The sequence below is a fragment of the Manduca sexta genome, unplaced genomic scaffold (assembly GCF_014839805.1).
Source record: "Manduca sexta isolate Smith_Timp_Sample1 unplaced genomic scaffold, JHU_Msex_v1.0 HiC_scaffold_2550, whole genome shotgun sequence".
NCBI classification, from domain to species: Eukaryota; Metazoa; Arthropoda; class Insecta; order Lepidoptera; family Sphingidae; genus Manduca; species Manduca sexta.
Window position 1 is genome coordinate 1 of NW_023593526.1, and position 22,190 is coordinate 22,190.

The 22,190-nt window shown below is 36.5% G+C and overlaps 3 protein-coding genes and 1 long non-coding RNA gene across 5 annotated transcripts; 1 reads left to right on the forward strand and 3 right to left on the reverse strand.

The window, feature by feature from the left end:
* Window positions 1–6: 6 nt before the first annotated feature.
* On the reverse strand, window positions 7–14,809 carry LOC115443188 (nuclear pore complex protein Nup155). Its single transcript, XM_037446097.1, is given in 26 exon segments — window positions 7–688; window positions 1,283–1,338; window positions 1,341–1,465; window positions 1,535–1,655; window positions 1,847–2,081; window positions 2,206–2,449; window positions 2,624–2,804; window positions 3,388–3,481; window positions 3,719–3,866; window positions 4,035–4,222; window positions 5,498–5,584; window positions 5,692–5,848; window positions 6,265–6,379; window positions 6,639–6,777; window positions 6,956–7,320; window positions 7,413–7,584; window positions 7,890–8,032; window positions 11,738–11,980; window positions 12,060–12,187; window positions 12,434–12,565; window positions 12,795–13,066; window positions 13,301–13,482; window positions 13,689–13,922; window positions 14,132–14,288; window positions 14,366–14,506; window positions 14,612–14,809. Coding segments are annotated over 25 exon segments (4,128 nt in total). The 5' UTR covers window positions 14,612–14,809; the 3' UTR covers window positions 7–619.
* On the forward strand, window positions 9,205–10,130 carry LOC119192271 (nuclear pore complex protein Nup154-like). The gene is made up of 3 exons (XM_037446098.1): window positions 9,205–9,389; window positions 9,557–9,704; window positions 9,945–10,130. The coding sequence occupies exons 1-3, from the start codon at window positions 9,247–9,249 to the stop codon at window positions 10,047–10,049; spliced, it is 396 nt and encodes a 131-aa protein (XP_037301995.1). The 5' UTR covers window positions 9,205–9,246; the 3' UTR covers window positions 10,050–10,130.
* Window positions 14,810–15,753: 944 nt separating the features above from the next.
* Window positions 15,754–18,672, reverse strand: LOC119192272 (allantoinase-like). The gene is made up of 7 exons (XM_037446099.1): window positions 18,499–18,672; window positions 18,260–18,317; window positions 17,711–17,807; window positions 17,233–17,446; window positions 16,638–16,767; window positions 16,365–16,570; window positions 15,754–15,905 (listed from the first exon to the last, which is right to left on the reverse strand). Exons 1-7 carry the CDS (start codon window positions 18,553–18,555, stop codon window positions 15,777–15,779), a joined length of 891 nt encoding a protein of 296 aa, XP_037301996.1. The 5' UTR covers window positions 18,556–18,672; the 3' UTR covers window positions 15,754–15,776.
* Window positions 18,673–19,921: 1,249 nt separating this feature from the next.
* Window positions 19,922–21,617, reverse strand: LOC119192273. 2 transcript variants are annotated; one of them, XR_005113609.1, is made up of 3 exons: window positions 21,558–21,617; window positions 20,529–20,682; window positions 19,922–19,982 (listed from the first exon to the last, which is right to left on the reverse strand). It is a non-coding gene; the product is annotated as an uncharacterized LOC119192273 (long non-coding RNA). The 2 variants fall into 2 exon arrangements; XR_005113608.1 differs by having other exon boundaries at window positions 20,529–21,596.
* Window positions 21,618–22,190: the final 573 nt, after the last annotated feature.

Here is a 22,190-nt window from a genome sequence, read left to right on the forward strand (position 1 = left end):
GAGTTTTGTAAAAATAAAATATTCGTAGTTGTCACCTTTGTTTCAATTATAAAGAAATCGAAGTGAGGAGTAGTAGTGCACCATTACAATTATAAAAAATGTAACTCATACAATGAAAAATAAGTTTTTAAACAGAATATCTAATGTTTTAATGTTTCCAAAATTATTCAGTTGTATAGCATAATACAGTTGTGAATATTATGGTGTATCTTACAATATTATGACATTTTTGAACATCATTTTCTGGCAACCAGTCTATGGTGACCCTACTTACGGTATTTATACAGATTGGTCAAGATATATTCAGTGAAATATGCAGTAAATTCATAATTTATCTTGTACATAATTTATCTATTATATTAATACCTTACTGGAATAAACGATTAGTACTAAATTAAAAATATGGACGACCGACACGTACATAAATCTTTATACTCACACTGGTAGTGGTAGCACTTTGGTCTATAGGCGTATAAAGTCCGTCCAAGATGAAAACTGACCAGTGACAGGCCAAAACCACTACCAATCTTCAATTGACACTCGAAATGTCGCCAACATTGCTTTTGCCATAGAATAGCCTTCACTAACGATACAGCACACGTCCTGGATTGGAGCCGGCCTAATCCATGTCGAGGTGAAGTTGCGCTTCCGACAGTCTGTCGATGAGGCGTTGCGTCTCAGGAGTTGTCTAGAATAAGGCAAACATTACATGTTTACATTTTATTGTTCTCACCGGTGAGGATCGCGACGCGTTTCTCCCTTCTTCTTTTCTTTTCTGCCAGCCCGAGCTGGCTTCTTTGTTTACTATATTTTTCATTTATTTTATTTTCAATATAAATTGTCTTTGTTTATATAAGCTAATTTAATTAAGTAATAATTAAATATTCTCATGTACCTTGACTTACCATAAGTGCAACTATGTTCGTCTATGTGATGAATAAAGCATTTTATTTATTATTTATTTATTTATTTAGATTTTGAAGCGTTTTTGTCTCATACTGATTTATGTACAATAAATACTCGTATATGCATACATACATTTGTATACATGTAAAACCGGTTAGTTTGGTAAAGGTAGTATACCGTGATACTGAATGTAAAACAGTTCTATTCAATAATGGGATAGTTAATAGAGTTCTACAATCTCGTACTTTCTTTGCACCTCCTGCAACTAGTTTTATGTAGGTTTTGGAAAGTGCCTTAAAATACGATATTCTTAACTGGAATGCTAGCCATGTTCGAAATACGACGGTAAGTAGTAGTCAGTGTGTATGTGCGTCACCTGCAAGGCGGAGAGTGCGGAGAGCGCGGCGTCGTGCAGGTCCTTGCAGCGTGCGCGCGCGGCGGCGCGGCCGGCAGCGGCGCCAGCCACGCGCGCGCCGCCGCCAGCACGCACGCCGCCGCGCCGCACGCGTGCGTCTCGTCGCCGCACCCCAGCCACGTGCGCTCGTTCAAGCTCACCAGTCTACAACACAATGCGCAAATCAGTGCCTACTGCTGTCACATCACATGTCATAACAGTTGTGATACGCACTTTATATAGATATCCAGGACTTGCTCCAGGGGAACGCCAATGTTCAGTATAGCTTTGAACACCATGCCTTTGTCGGCTTGCAGTGTACAGCTCAATATTTCTAGTTGACGCACGATAAAGTCTGGAAAAAAATAACTCTCCAAATGAACCACATAAAAATAAAATACTGAAGAAAAATAAACACACATTACTCCTTTATCCTTAAAGGGATAGGCAGAGATGTAACCAGGGCATGCACTTTTCAAAAACTAGGCCACCTAGACAGAAAATACTATTGTATTCAGAGTGCATAAATAAATCATAAGCACTTACATAGAGGGAAACAGTGGCCTGTATTAACATATTCACGTCCGAGTGTAGTCAGTTTCACGAGAACTGCTGCAAGCTTCTCGTCGGGTGTCGGCAAGTTACTGGCAGCCTTCTCCGCCTCGGCAGTGATGTTGCTCCAGATATTCTCAACTAGCAACGCATCGTTATGGCCGGAGCATTGAACTATAGCTAGCTTGCACTCCCACAGGTTATAACGATCCGCGTACTCCTCATATAACTGCATAAAATAATTTATTTATAATTAAATATAACACACTGTATTTATTGATTTATTTATGTTAAACTCTACGTTTTAAATCTGTCCCATTCTGCGTGGAAGGTTTTATGGATGATGTTTGTACCTGCGTGATCTCGAGTAGTTCGTCGTCGAGCCGTCGCATCTGGTGGTGCGGCGGCTGCAGGTGTGCGGGCAGCGCGGCGGCGGCGGCGCGCACGGCGGCCTGCACGCGCGCCACCTCCGCCGCCTCCTCCAGCCGCCGCGCCAGCTCGCACCCGCCCGCGCCCCCCGCGCCGCCCGCGCCGCCCCGCACGCACACCACGCCCGCCGACAGCCACGACATGCGCTGCGCGAGTGTCGCACCGGAACTGCACAATAAACACACAACAATTAATAATAATCGTATCTGCTGCCGAATTTAATCCAACGATAAAAGAAATCAATGAGCCACCTCCTACAGAGAACAAACATCATATTAGGTTAGAAAAAGAAAAAAATAATATGTCACTGTCAAATTCATTTAAAAATAGCACATTACTCACCCGGGCCTGGTGGCGAGACCTTCGAGTACGTTCGCGGCGGCGAGGTGGTCCCCGCACTTCTCTAGCACCTTCCAGAGCAGGTCGAGCAGGTGCAGCGCCGTGGCGGGCGGGGCCGATCGTGCCGCCGCTTGCAGGTACGTGCATAACGACGGAGGCGGCGCTCGACCCAGCGATAGCAACTCTGGAATACGATGCATTTACACCCAAATGTGAAGAATTGCATTGAAGGAGCTAATAATAAAAAATCAGGCTTACATGAAACTGCATAAGCCGTAAAGCACCTTCCTACTTTATGGCACTTCGTAACGGTCAGACTCTTGTTTAGGAAGGTCCTTACTTTATTTATAACCATTGAAGATAGAAAAAAAATGCTCTTAAAAATTATGTTCAAATAATATAATTTAATAAATTAATTTTATAATTTGTAAGCGGCGATAGCCTAGTTGGGTGTGGAACGGACTGCGAAGACGAATGTCCGCAGGTTCAAATCCCAAGGGCACACACCTCTGACTTTTCTAAAATCATGTGTGTATTGTTTGTGAATTTATCGTTCGCTTTAACGGTGAAGGAAAACATCGTGAGGAAACCTGCACATCTGAGAAGTTCTCTATAGGAATTTCGAAGGTGTGTGAAGTCTACCAATCCGCACTAGGCCAGCGTGGTGGACTAAGGCCTAATCCCTCTCAGTAGTAGAGGAGGCTCGTGCTCAGCAGTGGGCAAGTATATAATACAGGGCTGATATTATTATTATTATTATAATTTACCTGAACCAAGATGTTTTGACACCAACCACTCGTAAACGGCCACATGTAAAATTTCATCATCCTGAGATAAACATTCCATGACTAATTTTCTACCCTATAAAAAAAATATTTTCATATTAGTTATACAATCTGTAAAATAAGTAACTAAGGTATGGAATTTATGATAGATATGTAATTAAAATATGGAAGAATTTATAATCAAGATACTTGGTAGTTTTTATTATAATAATTTGGTGATTATAACTTCATTGTTTTTGTTATTTTTTACTTATTGATGTTAATGAAAACATAGGAAATATGGCTACCTGCTTTGAATTTTAAATAATTCTACCTGGTAGTTGGCATCAGCTGGCGAGAGGGAAAGCAAAGGGTCAGAATCTTGTTGAGTGGATTTGAGAGACATACGATCCCTGGCTGTCTCAGAACCTCGCTCGTACAGCCGCTCCAGTGCCGCACACACTTCACGGTATATTTCCATTCTACAACATGAACAAAAATGATATTTTTTACCGGATTTTAATAATTCCTTCTGTTATCATTTATATAACCTAAATATGTGATAATAGTAATGAACAAAAATGAGTCTGGTACCCTAATATTCTTTTCTTGTACAAATACCGTAAAGTATCTCAATGACGTTATGTTACCTTCTATAATACACAAGATGCCCCTCTCTGTCCTGCGAGGGTTGATCGCTCTTGTAGTAGTGCAGCGCCTTGTCGTGCGGGTCGAGCCGGCTCGCGCACGCCGTGCACAGCTGCACCACGCCCGAGTAGAACCCCACCGACATCAGCTTCGAGCATATCAGTGGCAAATTCACGTTTGGTGCCACATCCTATAAAGCAAACTTCATATTAATTAATAACGTAATAAATATTACAATTATTTTCAGGAACACAATATCCAACGGTTTTTAGTGTTAAATAGCGAATTTTTATACAACACTAGCTTTTGCCCGCGGCTCCGCCCGCGTTATTAAGTTTTTCAGGCTAAAGTTTTCCGATATAAAAGTAGTAGTTTCCCGGGAACCTATGTTCTTTCCGGGGCCTCAAACTGTCTTCATACCAAATTTCATCTTAATACGTTGGGTAGTTTTTGAGTTTAACATGTTCAGGCAGACAGATGCAGCGGGGGAGTTTGTTTTGTAATATATTTTTTAGAACTTTTTAAGAGGAACAATCCCGTCATACATCATTGTTGCATAACTTTAACCGTTTACGCAGCGCACGCAACGGAAGCTCTCAAAACTAATAAATTGTCCCCGTTTTTGCAACATGTTTCATTACTGCTCCGCTCCTATTGGTCATAGCGTGATGATATATATAGCCTATAGCACTCCACAAATAAAGGGCTATTAAACACAAAACGAATTTTTCAGTTCAAACTGGTAGTTCCTGAGATTAGCCATTACTGCTCCGCTCCTATTGGTCATAGCGTGATGATATATAATTCAGAGCACTTCACAAACAAAGGGCTATTTAACACAAAAATATTTTTTCAGTTCGAATCGGTAGTTCCTGAGATTAGCCATTACTGCTCCGCTCCTATTAGGTATAGCGTGGTGATACATAGCCTATAGCAATCCACGAACAAAGGGCTATTCAACGCAAAAAGAATTTTTCAGTTTGGACCGGTAGTTCCTGAGATTAGCCATTACTGCTCCGCTCCTATTGGGTATAGCGTGATGATATATAGCGTATAGCACTCCACGAACAACGGGCTATCCAACGCAAAAATATTTTTTCAGTTTGGACCGGTAGTTCCTGAGATTAGCCATTACTGCTCCGCTCCTATTGGGTATAGCGTGATGATATATAGCCTATAGCACTCCACGAACAAAGGGCTATTCAACGCAAAAAGAATTTTTCGGTTTGGACCGGTAGTTCCCGAGATTAGCGCGTTCAAACAAACAAACAAACAAACAAACAAACTCTTCAGCTTTATATAATAGTATATAGAAGTATATAGATTATTAGAGTAATAATTATCTGAACTGCTTTTATTTCAGACATATTAAAAAGCACGTCATGTTACTTCTGTTTTTTTATCTTTAGGTACACATGAGCCTATTAATCAAGGTATACAATAGAGTAAGTGAATATTAACTTACTTTACACAACTTTAAGGCATTCTGAAGCATTTCTTCTCTTTCAGCTGGATTTTTCTGTTGTTTGGCGAACATCAATAGCTCATTTGCCTAAAAATATATATTTTCGTAATATCAGGAAGTTATTGCATAGAAGTTTTATGGTATTGATAAACTTAATTCTCTTATTAATAAATAACTGAAAACAATAATTGTACCTTAGAACAAGTGGCATCTTCTTGCCTATAAAGTGTAGGACATAATTGTCTTAATTTTTGGGATATTCCATCTACCGAGGCATTGTCACTCAGATATCCAGCCACTAGTGAACCCAAAAGTAAGCACGCCACCTCTTGCCCTCCAAACAGTAATTCTCTGGAATTTAAATTCTTTGGTAATTTTTTTATACAACTAAAATTTCTTTAAATATAATTTAATTTTATGAGTAACTAATTAATCAAATTTTACTGTTTTTTATCTACTGATAAGCAGAGAACATGTTTTTAACATTACTAATATTAATCAAAAATAAAAATATAAAAACAAATCCATTATGTATTTTTTAAGAAATATGAATAAGCCCAATTGCGACCACAGTGGCCAATCTCATCAGAGATCAACCAGCTATGCAGGAAATATGAAATATAATGCGTAAATGTGTGCACAACAGAAAGGTGCACTCTCTGTTCCTACACTCTCATAGTTCGGTGAGATGGCAATTCAACATGACTCGAGAGAGATCAGGTGCAAGACTTTACATGCTTGAGAAACAATATAGTTAGTGGGCTCACCTAAAGCTAGCGGCCTGCAAAGCGTTTTGCTGATCGGCGGGCAGGTTCGCCGCAATCACGTGGAACTGATGCTCGCATAACACTTTCCAGAGATTCAACATCTCTATCGCCATACCTATAATATTATTGTGCATTTATTAAGAATTATCAAAACATTTTAGTGGTTAACTATTATTTTCTTCGACAAAATATTAGACTTTGTAGCATAATGGGGGACCTATTCACAAGTGTAATCTCACAAATTTAAAATGTGCTATTCAAAGCAATAAGGCATGATGTTGTCTGCATGATGATAAATGTGCTGATGTATGTTAACTATAATATAATACATACACAAATACGAGTTGAATAGAATATGATCATGTAACACTTACTAATAAATAATTTGAGAGCTTGTAAAGAGGCATGTTCTTCGGTGTGTGGTGGCGCGAGCGGCCGCTGCATAAATGCTAGCACTCGTTGTAACTTTTGCACAACATATGAACAGTCTTCACCAGTTATTTTGCTAGTCATCTGTATAAGAATAGGAATAAAAATCCTTCAATATGCATCGTTTTTATGTTAAGTGTAGAGCTCATGATTCTATGACGCTAGACCGTTGCGTCGTTATTTGTTGACAAGGCGTACCAGAATCTAACGAATTGCTATGATATTTATATATAACTCAAATAACATAAAAAAAAATACTTACAAACTCGTTATTTGATGTTTGGGACTTGGTAACACATTTCAAATTCCAAATAGGTGCGAGGATCCTGCCCACGTATATGTATAGGCCGTTGTGTTTCGCGCTGAATTCAACTTGCATCGGAAAATTCGGATCTCTATGTTGAGGCATGTTACCCACAAATGAAGACTGGTTGAAAGCAGTTGGAGACATCATGCTCTGATGGAAGGATGTTTGCTGGATCATGTTGGGATTCGGCGAACCGGGGTAAGATTGATTCATAGCTGCATGTTGGTACGATTGATTGAACTGGCCAGCCTGCATCGGCCCTTGTGAGCCTCTCATGGCCATTGGTGTCGACATTTGCCGTGGAGAAAATTTTGGTGAACCTAAAATAAATATATTAGAGTAAAAATATTTTCTATTTTTAACATGTACCAGATATATTTTATATTATATGGATATATAATATAATAATTACCTATATTAGAAGGTATTTGTGATGTCTGTGGATACAAAGGTGCTGGTGTTGTTTGGCTGCCATAAAGTAAGAACGCACGCGTGGCCCATTCGCTTATCGAGAGATCGCCACTACTGGTATCTTCGCACGCCAAATAAAGTGCGCACGCGCAGGCTTGCTCTACGCTTTGTAACTAAAAAAAAGAAAATACGGGAGATTGTGGCTAGGCATAGATAATATTCGAAGAAATCCTAGCAAAATGTAAAAAAAAAATGGTACACAAAGAAAATTGTATGGTAAATATAGTTGAATGGCGTCAGTAAAAAAATACCATGACAGCAAATTACTAGGATAAAAAGTATGTGTTAATCCAGGACATGGTCTGTATGTACGCTAAATTTCATCCAAATCCGTTCAGGTGTTTGTGCATTTATTTCTAACACACATCCAAAAAAATTCACAAACTTTTGCAGTTATAACAGTAATAAGAAGTGATACCTGGAAGAAGTGTTTGACGGGTTGTGCGTCGGGCCCGCGACAGTCGCGAAGCAGCGAGCGCAGCAGATCTGGCGCCGCGCCCGCTGACACCACGCACGCACCCGCGCCTGTCACCGCCGCCCAACGGGACACGCTCCACACCTCTGCAACACACATTATAATACTAAACATGTGACCAAATACACCAGTTATGATGAATACGGACCCTACGCCTTAAGCTCGAGCATGGTCCTATGCAACCTTGCAATGTTATAGCCAACCAACTTTTTTATCTTGCAAGGCTTCCACACAAGTCCCTGTGCTTTACTATTATCTATACTATTATATAAAGCTGAAGAGTTTGTTTGTTTGTTTGTTTGTTTGTTTGTTTGAACGCGCTAATCTCAGGAACTACCGGTCCAAACTGAAAATTCTTTTTGCGTTGGGTAGCCCTATGTTCGTGGAGTGCTATAGGGTATATATCATCACGCTATACCCAATAGGAGCGGAGCAGTAATGCCTAATCTCAGGAACTACCGGTCCGAACTGAAAAATTCTTTTTGCGTTGAATAGCCCTTTGTTCGTGGATTGCTATAGGCTATGTATCACCACGCTATACCTAATAGGAGCGGAGCAGTAATGGCTAATCTCAGGAACTACCGATTCGAACTGAAAAAATATTTTTGTGTTAAATAGCCCTTTGTTTGTGAAGTGCTCTGAATTATATATCATCACGCTATGACCAATAGGAGCGGAGCAGTAATGGCTAATCTCAGGAACTACCAGTTTGAACTGAAAAATTCGTTTTGTGTTTAATAGCCCTTTATTTGTGGAGTGCTATAGGCTATATATATCATCACGCTATGACCAATAGGAGCGGAGCAGTAATGAAACATGTTGCAAAAACGGGGACAATTTATTAGTTTTGAGAGCTTCCGTTGCGTGCGCTGCGTAAACGGTTAAAGTTATGCAACAATGATGTATGACGGGATTGTTCCTCTTAAAAAGTTCTAAAAAATATATTACAAAACAAACTCCCCCGCTGCATCTGTCTGCCTGAACATGTTAAACTCAAAAACTACCCAACGTATTAAGATGAAATTTGGTATGAAGACAGTTTGAGGCCCCGGAAAGAACATAGGTTCCCGGAAACTACTACTTTTATATCGGAAAACTTTAGCCTGAAAACTTAATAACGCGGGCGGAGCCGCGGGCAAAAGCTAGTGTTGTATAAAAATTCGCTATTTAACACTAAAAACCGTTGGATATTGTGTTCCTGAAAATAATTGTAATATTTATTACGTTATTAATTAATATGAAGTTTGCTTTATAGGATGTGGCACCAAACGTGAATTTGCCACTGATATGCTCGAAGCTGATGTCGGTGGGGTTCTACTCGGGCGTGGTGCAGCTGTGCACGGCGTGCGCGAGCCGGCTCGACCCGCACGACAAGGCGCTGCACTACTACAAGAGCGATCAACCCTCGCAGGACAGAGAGGGGCATCTTGTGTATTATAGAAGGTAACATAACGTCATTGAGATACTTTACGGTATTTGTACAAGAAAAGAATATTAGGGTACCAGACTCATTTTGTTCATTACTATTATCACATATTTAGGTTATATAAATGATAACAGAAGGAATTATTAAAATCCGGTAAAAAATATCATTTTTGTTCATGTTGTAGAATGGAAATATACCGTGAAGTGTGTGCGGCACTGGAGCGGCTGTACGAGCGAGGTTCTGAGACAGCCAGGGATCGTATGTCTCTCAAATCCACTCAACAAGATTCTGACCCTTTGCTTTCCCTCTCGCCAGCTGATGCCAACTACCAGGTAGAATTATTTAAAATTCAAAGCAGGTAGCCATATTTCCTATGTTTTCATTAACATCAATAAGTAAAAAATAACAAAAAACAATGAAGTTATAATCACCAAATTATTATAATAAAAAAACTACCAAGTATCTTGATTATAAATTCTTCCATATTTTAATTACATATCTATCATAAATTCCATACCTTAGTTACTTATTTTACAGATTGTATAACTAATATGAAAATATTTTTTTTATAGGGTAGAAAATTAGTCATGGAATGTTTATCTCAGGATGATGAAATTTTACATGTGGCCGTTTACGAGTGGTTGGTGTCAAAACATCTTGGTTCAGGTAAATTATAATAATAATAATAATATCAGCCCTGTATTATATACTTGCCCACTGCTGAGCACGAGCCTCCTCTACTACTGAGAGGGATTAGGCCTTAGTCCACCACGCTGGCCTAGTGCGGATTGGTAGACTTCACACACCTTCGAAATTCCTATAGAGAACTTCTCAGATGTGCAGGTTTCCTCACGATGTTTTCCTTCACCGTTAAAGCGAACGATAAATTCACAAACAATACACACATGATTTTAGAAAAGTCAGAGGTGTGTGCCCTTGGGATTTTTTTTTCTTTTCTCATGATTGAAAACTATGATTGTAAATGTAGGCGAATGCACGCTGTACGCCGTTATTTAAGTATGAATCTATGTTCTCTTTTATTTGCTATCGCTAATTTTATTTTATGCCGCTCCAGGTTTAGTCGATTGGATTTCATCTTATCCCATGTTAACGGTGATGTGCGTGCATTAGCTTATATAACTATTGTGACTATGTACAAGAAAGACTTGGAAAAAATACAAAAGAAGTACTGAACAATTGATGACAAAAAGAAAGCCCGGAGTTTCTTTCTGCCTTTCTTCTTCGGGTAGTCATCACTTAGGTAGCTAGTGAAAGGCTGGTAGGTTAGCTAGGCTAGGGCTCATGTCCTCACCGGTGAGGATCGCGACGCGTTACCCTTCTATGTCCCCCTACTTGCCAGCCCGAGCTGGTTACTTCGGTTTGTACCTAGTCTTTTGTATAAACTTTATCCCTAATTTAAAATCTCCATAGTTATATAAGTGATTTTAATAGTTGTTTAGAAATAATAATTATTCTTATTCTTTGTTTTGACGTATCATAAGTGCAACTTTGTTCGCCTACGTGATAAATAAAGTATTTTATTTTTATTTTATTTTATTCTTTTTGCGTTGGATAGCCCTTTGTTCTTGGAGTGCTATAGGCTATATATCATCACGCTATACCCAATAGGAGCGGAGCAGTAATGGCTAATCTCAGGAACTACCGGTCCAAACTGAAAAATTCTTTTTGCGTTGGATAGCCGTTTGTTCGTGGAGTGCTATAGGCTATATATCATCACGCTATGACTAATAGGAGCAGAGCAGTAATGGCTAATCTCAGAAACTAGGAGTTTGAACTGAATAATTCTTTTGTGTTGGACAGCCCTTTGTTCCTGGAATGCTATAGGCTATATATATCGTCACGCTATGACCAATAGGAGCGGAGCAGTAATGAAACATGATGCAAAAACGGGGACAATTTATTAGTTTTGAGAGCTTCTGTTGCGTGCGCTGCGTAAACGGTTAAAGTTATGCAACAATAATGTATGACGGGATTGTTCCTCTTAAAAAGTTCTACAAAAATATATCATAAAACAAAGTCCCCCACTGCATCGGTCTTCCCAAACGTGTTAAACTCAAAAACTACCCAACGTATTAGGATAAAATTTGGTATGGAGACAGTTTGAGACCCTCGGAAGAACATAGGCTCCCGGGAAAATATATAGTCGTGACTTTTATAACGGAAAACTTTAGCCCGAAAAACTTTATAACGCGGGCGGAGCCGCGGGCAAAAGCTAGTATTTAAATAATAGTTAGACATTTCTGATTATATTTTGAGCCTTAATTCTTAATATTTAAAAACACGTTTACTGCGGCGCAAACACAATGAAAACTATAGATAGCTTAATTACGAGTATATAAACTACCTTTTTTAGCCAAGAGTGCTGGTGAGATATGCTTATGGTGGTGATTTGGGAGTGCGGTGAGTGCCCAGGCAGGTCCGTCGAGTGCCAGCACGGTGTGCGCCTCGCTGAACGACGCCTCCGCCACGGCCGCCACCGCGCCCGCACCAACTGCAACGCCTGTCGGGCCCGTCAACACGCGCGACAGGCACCACAGCGACTCGGCCTCCGCGCCACCGCCCATCGAACACACCATCACCAGTGTGCCTATTCACAACACAATATTACAATATGCTCTAATAATACGACAAATGGGAGTTACTTGTATAAAAATAATTTATGTTACCATTCTCATACACGGCGCTATGCACTTGTTTCGGTTTTAGTACTGAAGCGTTGGGCGTGAATCCAGGCGGTAACCGCACATGAATCAGTGTTAAATACTGTGGTCTTTGGGGACCATTCTGGTTCGCGCTGTAAACATTACGTTAAAGATCAATTTAAATAATTTAGTATGCATAATACTTTATACTGCTCAAGATTAAGTGACAAAAATAATAAGGATACACACTAGCACCTTTTGTTTGCCACACAAACCAAACAAAAGGTGCTAGTACATAAACATTATGTATGTTTATGTACTAGCACCTTTTGTTTTCATTAAACCTGAACATACTGTATATTATTATAGTATGATAATTATTTGTAATTTGAACTTACTCTCCGCTTCCAGTACTAAAATAAAGTCTAGCCCCCGTTTGAGTCACAGCAACTAAATTTAAATGTTCTGATTCTGACTCATCCACTGCAGATATTGCAACAACAGGTTTGAAGTTGTTTGGTTCAAGGGTTCTGAAAATCGAAAAACTTTGATAAAACATTTTGTAAAACACACTAACTAATGGTAGTATATATTTTGTTAAGAGTGCTAAGTTTCTTTCCAATAGGCTTTTAAACATTTAAGACTCAATGACTACCCACAAAGAATATCAATAAAACATAATAAAAATATCATTATAATATAGCAAGGCACTGCCTTTTACTAAAAATACATAGGAAGAGTGTAAAATTGAACACTTACTTGACAATATCCATAGCACAAGAGACCATTTTCCCTTGTGTAAGTCTGACTACTCGGCTAAGGCCCTCTCCATCACTGCCTAAATCAAATACTTCAATGCAACCCTTTTCACTAAGCGTGTACAGGATATGTCGTGAGTTATCCACTTCTATTTTGATTATAGGATCCTCATCATACAATGCTGCATTCAGGAAGGAAGGAACTAAGAATGATAACGCACTGGTTGAATGATTTACTTTCTTACAATGTTTTCCAAACCATCCTAATTGGGCCTGAAATTAAAAAGAAATACTGTTCAAGTATTTTTTAAATTTCATTGATATTGCAAGTTATTTTATTGCTTATGTGATATGTGAATCCCTATAGCATCTCAAGACACATACATATTCATTTTAATGATCCCACCATAATCAGCATTATTAAATACATTATTCTGAGGTAAATTATTTTGAAAAGAGTATTAACAATTATACTTGTTATTTTAATTTATAGACAGAGAATCAAACCTGATATGTGATCTCATAAAGGCATCCATCCTTGCCGCCCATGAATATCCTGCCTTTAGCAGTGGCTGTTACACACATCATTGACACACCATCAGTGGGCAGTACAAACACTGGCTCCGGTACCAGATGTATCTCTTGAAATTCCCCAGACATGTCATTTTTACTTGCAGAGAATGTCACACCTAAAGTTAACATTTAATCAAATAATGGGAAAAGAAGGAAATATGATATGTGTATCTGCAAATAATTAATTCAATGTTCTATCAAATTCATTGTATTTTATATTACCACTTTAAACATAACGTATCTGATAAAATTTATTGTAACATGCATGATAGTGTAGGACAATTTCTACATCTGGAATTTGAGTCATAACTTTTGTACTCACCTAATACCACAATTTCAACAGTAGTTGTCAGGACTAATAAATATTTAACAAAACTCTGGAACACTCCTGCTTTGGGCTTCACCAAGCCTACACTGACTATCGTCTCACCAAGTCCGTCAAAGTATGCTACATCACTCCCATGTTCAAATGCCCATATGTAGATATTGCTATCAATTGCAAGCCATACTCTACTTATTTCTGGGAACACTCCCATTAGACAATGACATTGCATATCTGATAAATTGTTGTTAGGAAACTAGACATTCAGTGTAAAAGCTTTACATTAAATTTGATATAAGAAATTTCTACAATACTTTTCTTGAAAATGCTGGATACTAAAAGTTTTTGATCTACCAATTGATTATTATAGTGGAATTTTGAAAACACAGAATTTTTTAATTTCTATAAATATATAAATCATTGGAATTTTTTCAAAAGGATACGAGCAAAATGTTCCATTATCTCGGGAGGCAATGGAACTTTATTTAAGATCTTCAATTGCGACAAGTTTGGATGATTTAGTAAGGCGGGAAGATTTCTGTAGTCGCCGGCGTTAAGGCCGCTGCATGTTGGACTTCTTTGAGCGGCTATACCAGTTATCTACAAAAAGGTATAACATAAGTTTCGACTTAAAAGATATCAGGTCAGACAAATTACGAGCACGAGTGTTTACAAACCTCCAAAAACGAAGGCAACAAATTATCACTGCTTATGTATCGGTCGAGGGCACAGCCCGTCAATTCCAGACTTTCCAGCTGCATCGTACTGTTGTCTACGTACCGGGTACCATTAATACTACCACCAACTACGCTTGGCATCTAAAGACAACAATAAATAAAAATACTGAGTTAAAATCGAGTTTACTGTTTTTATAGGTTAGACTATTTGTCAAAAAGTTCTATTATCACAAAATATATTATCACCTTTTAAATATTTACATTAGTACCAACAGTATCGTTTTAATGTGCTATATTACTAGAGAGGTATTTTACAATTGTATTGATTTATTGAAATTGTAAGTTTCTTTCAAAATTATTTCATTTATATTTTATGTCTTTGAAATTTTATTTTTAAAACGGTTATACAGAATCTTGAAGCCGTACTACAGTTCTGCCAACATCGAAAAAGGTAACCATAAACAAAAAAGTCTATAATGTATCGTATCCACTAGGCATCTCGTCTGGCCCGCCCCGGACTGAAGTTGCCTTCAAGCATGCTTCGAGACATTATGCCACGGACATAGAGCGTCAAACTAATAAAATTTATACAGAACGACCAACGACGACGAACGATTCTAAAACCTTGTAAACCGCAGTTGAAAGAAAAATGTAAAAATAATTAATAATCATGGATATTTCGGCCTTTAAAATTTAATATGACGAAATTTTAAAGGCAGAAATATCCATGATTATTAATTATTTTTACATTTTTCTTTCAACTGCGAGAACTAATCACTAACTAGACGTGAATTTAAATTCTTTACTTGCCAATACTTGCTTAGTTACCCAGATTAAAGCCGAAACAAAATGTATGAAAATGGACCTTGAGCTACCACCTTAATTTAAGTACCTAATTACTCGGGTGCTTACTTTGCATAATATAGGTTATTCTTTTTTTGCTATTACCACCTTCTATAAATTAAAATGTGGGGCGAAATGTATCTAATCTTAAAAGTAAAATAATGTCGACTAACGATAATTGTGTGTGCCTTGACTGTCACTAGTGTAATGCCGCACCATTACTGTCTTACATTCATTACATAAATAGGTAGGTAGGTACTACTACATTTTTCACGCACTGAAGCCCCCATGCATTTTTTTCAGATTAAAAATATTACCTTTGTTTACGTAAATATTACGTGCCTATATTTAATTCAAATAAAACAATTAATCCAAATCAATGATAGGTTCATGCTAGTGTATGCACAAACCCAGTTATCTGTATATTCACAAAAGAAAACAAATTGAAATTTTCTTTCATTAAATTTATTTAGCTACTGTGTTTCCTATGAGTATAAAATATATATTATATATAAATATTAAAGTGAACAATAAAACATTTCATAGAAATTATACATAGATAGTCTAATTATAATTCATTCAACAATAATTTTCCCTTTGGCTCACCAATAATTTCACCATTAACATATATTTGTTGTCCACGGAGATATGTTTCTCTGACTACTCCTTTGAGTATTTTACCCATGTACGGCGTTAGCTGAAAATTTACACATGTATAAAGATAGGTATGTCATAAATACAAACATGTCTGTGTTGTTAGTTACGATCTGAAATTTATGTGACAGGAAGAATCGAGTACAAAATATTTACTCTCAACGAATATAATATTTCAATGAATGGACTAGCTGTAAAGTGGATTTTTCGAATCCAAGTTTTCTTCATAGAACTAATTAATGAAGCCACTAGATTACGGTGGATATCAACTAAATAATACGTATTTACGATTGTGGCTAAAATGATAATACATTTATTACAATATTAACGGAGACGGCTACAAAACATGACAAAAAAAATTATATGGTACATGTTTTCAGTACGGTAATTTTATTATTATGTCCGGAGATAAAACGTAACCAGTTCTTTAAAAATCAACCAAATCCTTAATAACTGCAATCATAACCGAATACTGCATGAAGTTTTTACTTCGGTGAAATACCTTATTTTTATGTCGTATCATGTCGCGTGTTACGAGGAACGTTGCTTCTGGATCAAAGAATACAAGATCCGCATCAAGTCCTGGCTTTATAGCGCCCTTGCGGTTCTGAAGAGCACAAAGATGTGCCGGCCCAGAGGACAAGTATTTACTTATCGAGATCAAATCAAGACTTCGAGCACTCGCAGCCGTCCAAAATAAAGAGAGACCTAAAATTTATTACGATACAGTAGATATTATACTCAAAGAAACTGCTTTTTCATTGATTTCTCTTACCAAACTGAACGGATGCTATTCCTCCCCAAGCTTTTAAATTGTCACTGCATTTCAGCTCAGGTGTACAAGGAGAGTGATCCGAAACGACTAGGTCCAATTTATCTTCTAGTAAATATTGCCAAAGCTTCTCCTATTAATAATTAAAAGAAAAATTAGGAATGCAATCAAACTTATCTTTGAACAAATATAGAGTTAGAATGACACTAATGTTTTAGTAGCTCTACATAGAGCTCGTGAACTTTTACTGTTCGCATAATGAGTAAGTATATCTGCATGTGCAAATGGTCTAAAACGGTATTGAGTATAGATATTGGCATAGCAGTGGTTACCTCCGGGGACGAACCAATATTTGACAATATTTAAAAGGACAAAATTCCATATTTTAAAAGCTTATATGTAGCCTACGGCATAACAGCATGAGTTTGTAAACCTAAAGATGTTGAATCAACATGACAGATTGTTCATGATAACAATAGCATCAGCATGTACTTAGACATATCATAAACTTAACCGCGTAGTCATGTGCATGGAAATGTAAGTTTGGCAGCAAAACTTGTTTATTTACTTGTACACATGTACTATTAATATCACCCACCTTGTTCATTTCATCACGTATCGGAGGCGCACATTTATATTCACTGTGTCCCTTTGGTATATTTTCAGCTATAAGGTTCAAATAATGATGGCAAGTTTCGGCAGTTACACCACCGCGCCAAGCTTTACTTCCTTTTTCTAAACGTCTCTTTCTTGCATCAGATAACACGGGAACAACATCAGCAGAAGACACGTGGACGATATGTACTCTAACACTGCGGTAAATATTGCACATGAATTTAAAAAAATCACATTAAGTTGAATAACTTTTTTTATTCTTATTGAAGTGCCAAATCGTAAAAGTAATAATATCCTTTAAAATATCTCAAATGTCTCTGTATGCGCTTGATCGAGAGTTATAAAAAGAATTTTTATCGACCGAAAGGTTTAAATTTTTTATTTTTATGCAAGCTAAGTAGGTATTACGTGTTTTGCTACGGAAGTAAGAGGAGATTAATTTAAATATATTTGTCACTTACTCTGTTTTGTCTATAAAGTTGTTCATTATTAATGATACGGCATTCATCTCCATGCTCGGAGGTCTCGAATTTAGGTAACACGTATAATCCTCTGGATCTAAATAAAATTACCAATGACGTGAAATCTGCATACATTATTTAGTTTCAAACTTGGGTGTTAAATAAATAAAATGAGTACTAGGGAATGCCATAATATGAGTTCACGCAGTGTTACTATACTAATCGAAATGTCCCTCAATCCAAAACTGACAATGTTTGACTCCATCACATAAAGATAATGTCGTTGTTCTGTACTCTTTTATTACTGTGTTCTTTCCTTACAAGTTTTCCTGAAGTTTTGTGCTGGCTTTTTTGTTTTGGTTACGATGACATCAAATCTTAACATATATGTACTTAATGTTAAAATACTGTGCGTAGATTCTTCATTTTCAATTATTATATTTTGTTAAAGATGCAAGCTCGCGCGATTATCTGATATAGTGTTTTTTTCCGTCTATATTAGTAGGTATATCTACTGTAAGTATTTAGCATATGATGAATGATATATACCTCCTTTCTCTACATTTTCATTAGTTTTCAGTTTATCATCTTCAAGCTCCGCGTGGAACTGGAAGGAACAATATTTTATTAGTTGGGTTAATTTTCGATATGTAATGAAGTGTAGCTAGTTCCTAACCACGACACTTCTATATTCTAGTGCTTTTAAAATACGAACTACGTAGAATTGAAAAAGAAGGTACGTATAACATATGTTTTTCTTATGTCTTCATAGGAATTTTAATACTTACAGCTAGTAAAGATCCTGTTCCTTCCAGTGTTGAGAATGTTTTTTTCAGATCTAGCATCCCCACGTTAGGAAATTCTTCTACACCGCTCGGACAGAGAAAACATTTGAAGCCAACTACGCCTGCTTTCACTAAATCTAATAGACTGTCCTGTAAAAAGGTGTAAAACTATTAACACATGTTGGATTGTTGTTAATTGTGTATGTTGGCTAAGTGCTAACGAACAACTTTATAAATGTCAAGATAGAAAATGTGCGCTGTAAAATGGGAATATTTATAATAGAAAATTTATTTACTTTTCTTAATTTATTATTTTCTTACACGAGAATATTTTATTATTATTTTTTTACAAAAGGCGTGAGTGTCTCTGTGTGTGTGTGTGTACATTCACAGACGCACTCACGCCTTTTATCTCCAAAGGGGTAGGGGGTGAATCCATCGTCATATCGGGCAGAAAATGTCTCAAGTTCGAGCCCCGACCCGGGGCTCGAACTTGAGGCCTTAGAACTGCAGTTGTACCGTAATAACTACGACACCGAGGCAGTATTATTTATTTATTAATAAATTTATAGTAACTTTATGACGTTGTGGAACCTATCTATTACCTTATTCATATTTAATTATGAATTTTAGTGATGACCGAATTTATTTACCCGCATAACTAGATATACTTATATAAGTAAGTAATATGCATGTAAGTAGCTAATAAGTAGGTATAATGTCTTGTTTTCAACTATTTGTTTACAAACTCTACATAATAGTTACAATGTTTTATACAACTGTGCTGTGTCCATATAAGATAAAATTCAACTCAGATACATTTAGATTTTAAGTACCACCGATAAAATCAAATCTGCAAATAACATTACTGGACATAACAAAAATAAGTGTAATAATATAAATTCTCTTTGGAGTTGAATCCAAGAAGTACCGTTACCTTAAATTTTTCTGAACCGCGCCATCGAAATTATAATTTTATGGCACTGAATTTGAATGCGAAGATGCGTTTCGTGGCATGTATCAGATTATATATTATGGACAATGCAATCGCATTTAAGAATTTATTTTTAGGATCATTCTCGGAGAAATTATGTAAAGGTAAATTTGCTAAGTTCGTTGCAACGTTCACAGTAACCCCAAACTTCGCAAGCATTTACTTGACACCAGATTAAAATTAGACGTATTTAGCAATATGAAATCGACAGACTAAGTGTTAATTATTTTATTAAAATTCAACAAATGGTCATAAATGTGAATTATAAACGATTTACTTAGAAGGTGATCAAAGTGAGGTATATTTTATGTATGGACTGTAACTTAATATAATTTTAATTACAATTATTCATATCTTTAAGTAATAACTAATAACTCACTTGTTTGTCGACGATAACACCTCCCAAAATCCCACATCGACATAAACATTATCTTTTGTAGCGGCTGCCTTGATTTTAAGGTTTTCTAGAGTTGTAGTTGGGGGAATTGAATTTCTGCAATTCGAAAAGAAATTGTAACCGTTAATTAAAGACTAGGAACCTATAATAATATTGAATCATAGTATGAAAACCATACATCCAACAAATAAATCTCTACCAATTCTCTATTTTACTTTCACTTATAATCCAACCGATTATATTAAGTCTGCTCCTATCCTTGTACAGACTTAGGGAATAAGTGTTATCACTAATTAATATATACCAAATTATTTACGTATTAGGACTAAAACTGGTAAACACTATAAACTTCTTATATGGTAGAGCCACGCTATAGACACACATATTTTGTCAGTATAATTAATGAGTTGCCCGAAAACTGAGATTAGATAGATTGTTTTGCATTTTGTACAGTAAGTAGAAGTAAAATAACAATAATATACAGTTCATAGAATAACATTTTATAAATACAAGAGCAAAGCAAACCAGTCGAGTCGATTATTAAAGAAAATAATTTTATCTGCTTACTCATCTAAACCCAAAAATATTGAATTGTAATAATACCATAAATACAATTTATTAAGCATTACAAATAAGGTTTACAATGGCATATCAACGATGGTGGTGATACCGCCAGCAGCAGCGGCGTTGGTAGCGGTGCGGAATCCTTCCCAAGCGGTCCGGCCTGGCTCGTTAATATGTACGTGGGGGAGTCTACCACGCCGGCTAATAACACTGAATTTCCGCCATCCACGACCTGTAATTTCAACGCTCTAAAATTCAAGACGTAAAAATTCTATCAAATAAGTAAGTAGGTATTACTTTCTACGACAACGTACTTGAAAATATATCATATCATAAATTATACAAGTAGGTATTTTGTTTGCATGGGGATACGCGTCATTAAGAAACAAATCTACTTTTCTGCTTTCTTCATATTTTGATAAAATAGATACAACATAACAAATATTTAAAAATCTCACTACTCGTATAGTAAGTAATAATATATAGGTCCGCTTGTTACGCAAATGAATACCTACTTAGCCCATATATATACATATAGGCTAGTCTCCTATGCTATGCTCTTATGATATTGTACATTATTTTATTGTAATATAAAACAATACAAAATATAAATTCTTCATTGAAATCAGCATATTTTAAAAAAATGTTTTGACTGAAATTGGGGTGTGATGGAGTAATCGCCCTATATCTTTCAACGTCATGGCAGGTGTTACTCAGTGACGTCATAGTTTGCTATTACTGTTATTTGACAGGTACTTCTTTCTCAAAATTTCAAAACATTATAAGTTATTTACTATTGCGTAGATTTTGGAAATCCTTTCTCGCGTTACATTTTGGATGACAAGCATTTTTTATAATTCTATTTTTATAAAATAATCACTTAGTCTAGACCACATAAATAAAATTTCAAAGTAAAGAATGTATACTAAGAATATTATACGACTAGGAATATGAGTTTGTCATACGCAACACTACGCGCTTTTAAATGTACATTTAAACACTGCAATAAAACGATAATAGAATGAATTGTTTGTATATGAGCTTTAATATAAGGTCGATCACCCCGTCAATCGATAATGATAAGCATTTTTGATACGACTACTTTACTTTTATCTTGTCGTGATTTGCAGCTAGTAGTTTTTGACTTCATTCATTTTTAGCACCGACTCTATAATGCCATTTTAGAAACTAAAACACCACCGCTGAATATTTCATCTTCCGTCACTAAACGCTTACTTATAAATAACTGTCGAGATAGCATTATCACAAAATAATATCTAAGACGAGTAACACTACCAGACCAATTGAAACTCTTATTGTAACTGATTACTCAATTGCATCGGCTATGCACTTATCTTCGTAAGGACTCATGCTATTATGTTAACAAACTAATAGATAAAATGTTTGTTTATACAATACTGCTACTATTTGCTAAAGTTCCTTGAATTATGAGTAGCAATAGGCTTCTTACGAACCACCGAACATACCAACTTATAGTACCTACATAATTGTTTAAGGAAAAGGATTTTTTTCCCAATGACTTCCTAAAAGCAATTTGTCATACATTTCTAGAAGTTACTTATTTTACATTATGATACTTATCACGAATTAGTGTTTAACTAATTTGCATGTTAAGCATCATTTAATGTAGATAAACTCTGCACTATATATGCCACGAACTATTGTTACTTGTCTTATATAATTTACTAGCTTTTGCTCGCGGCTCCGCCCGCGTTATAA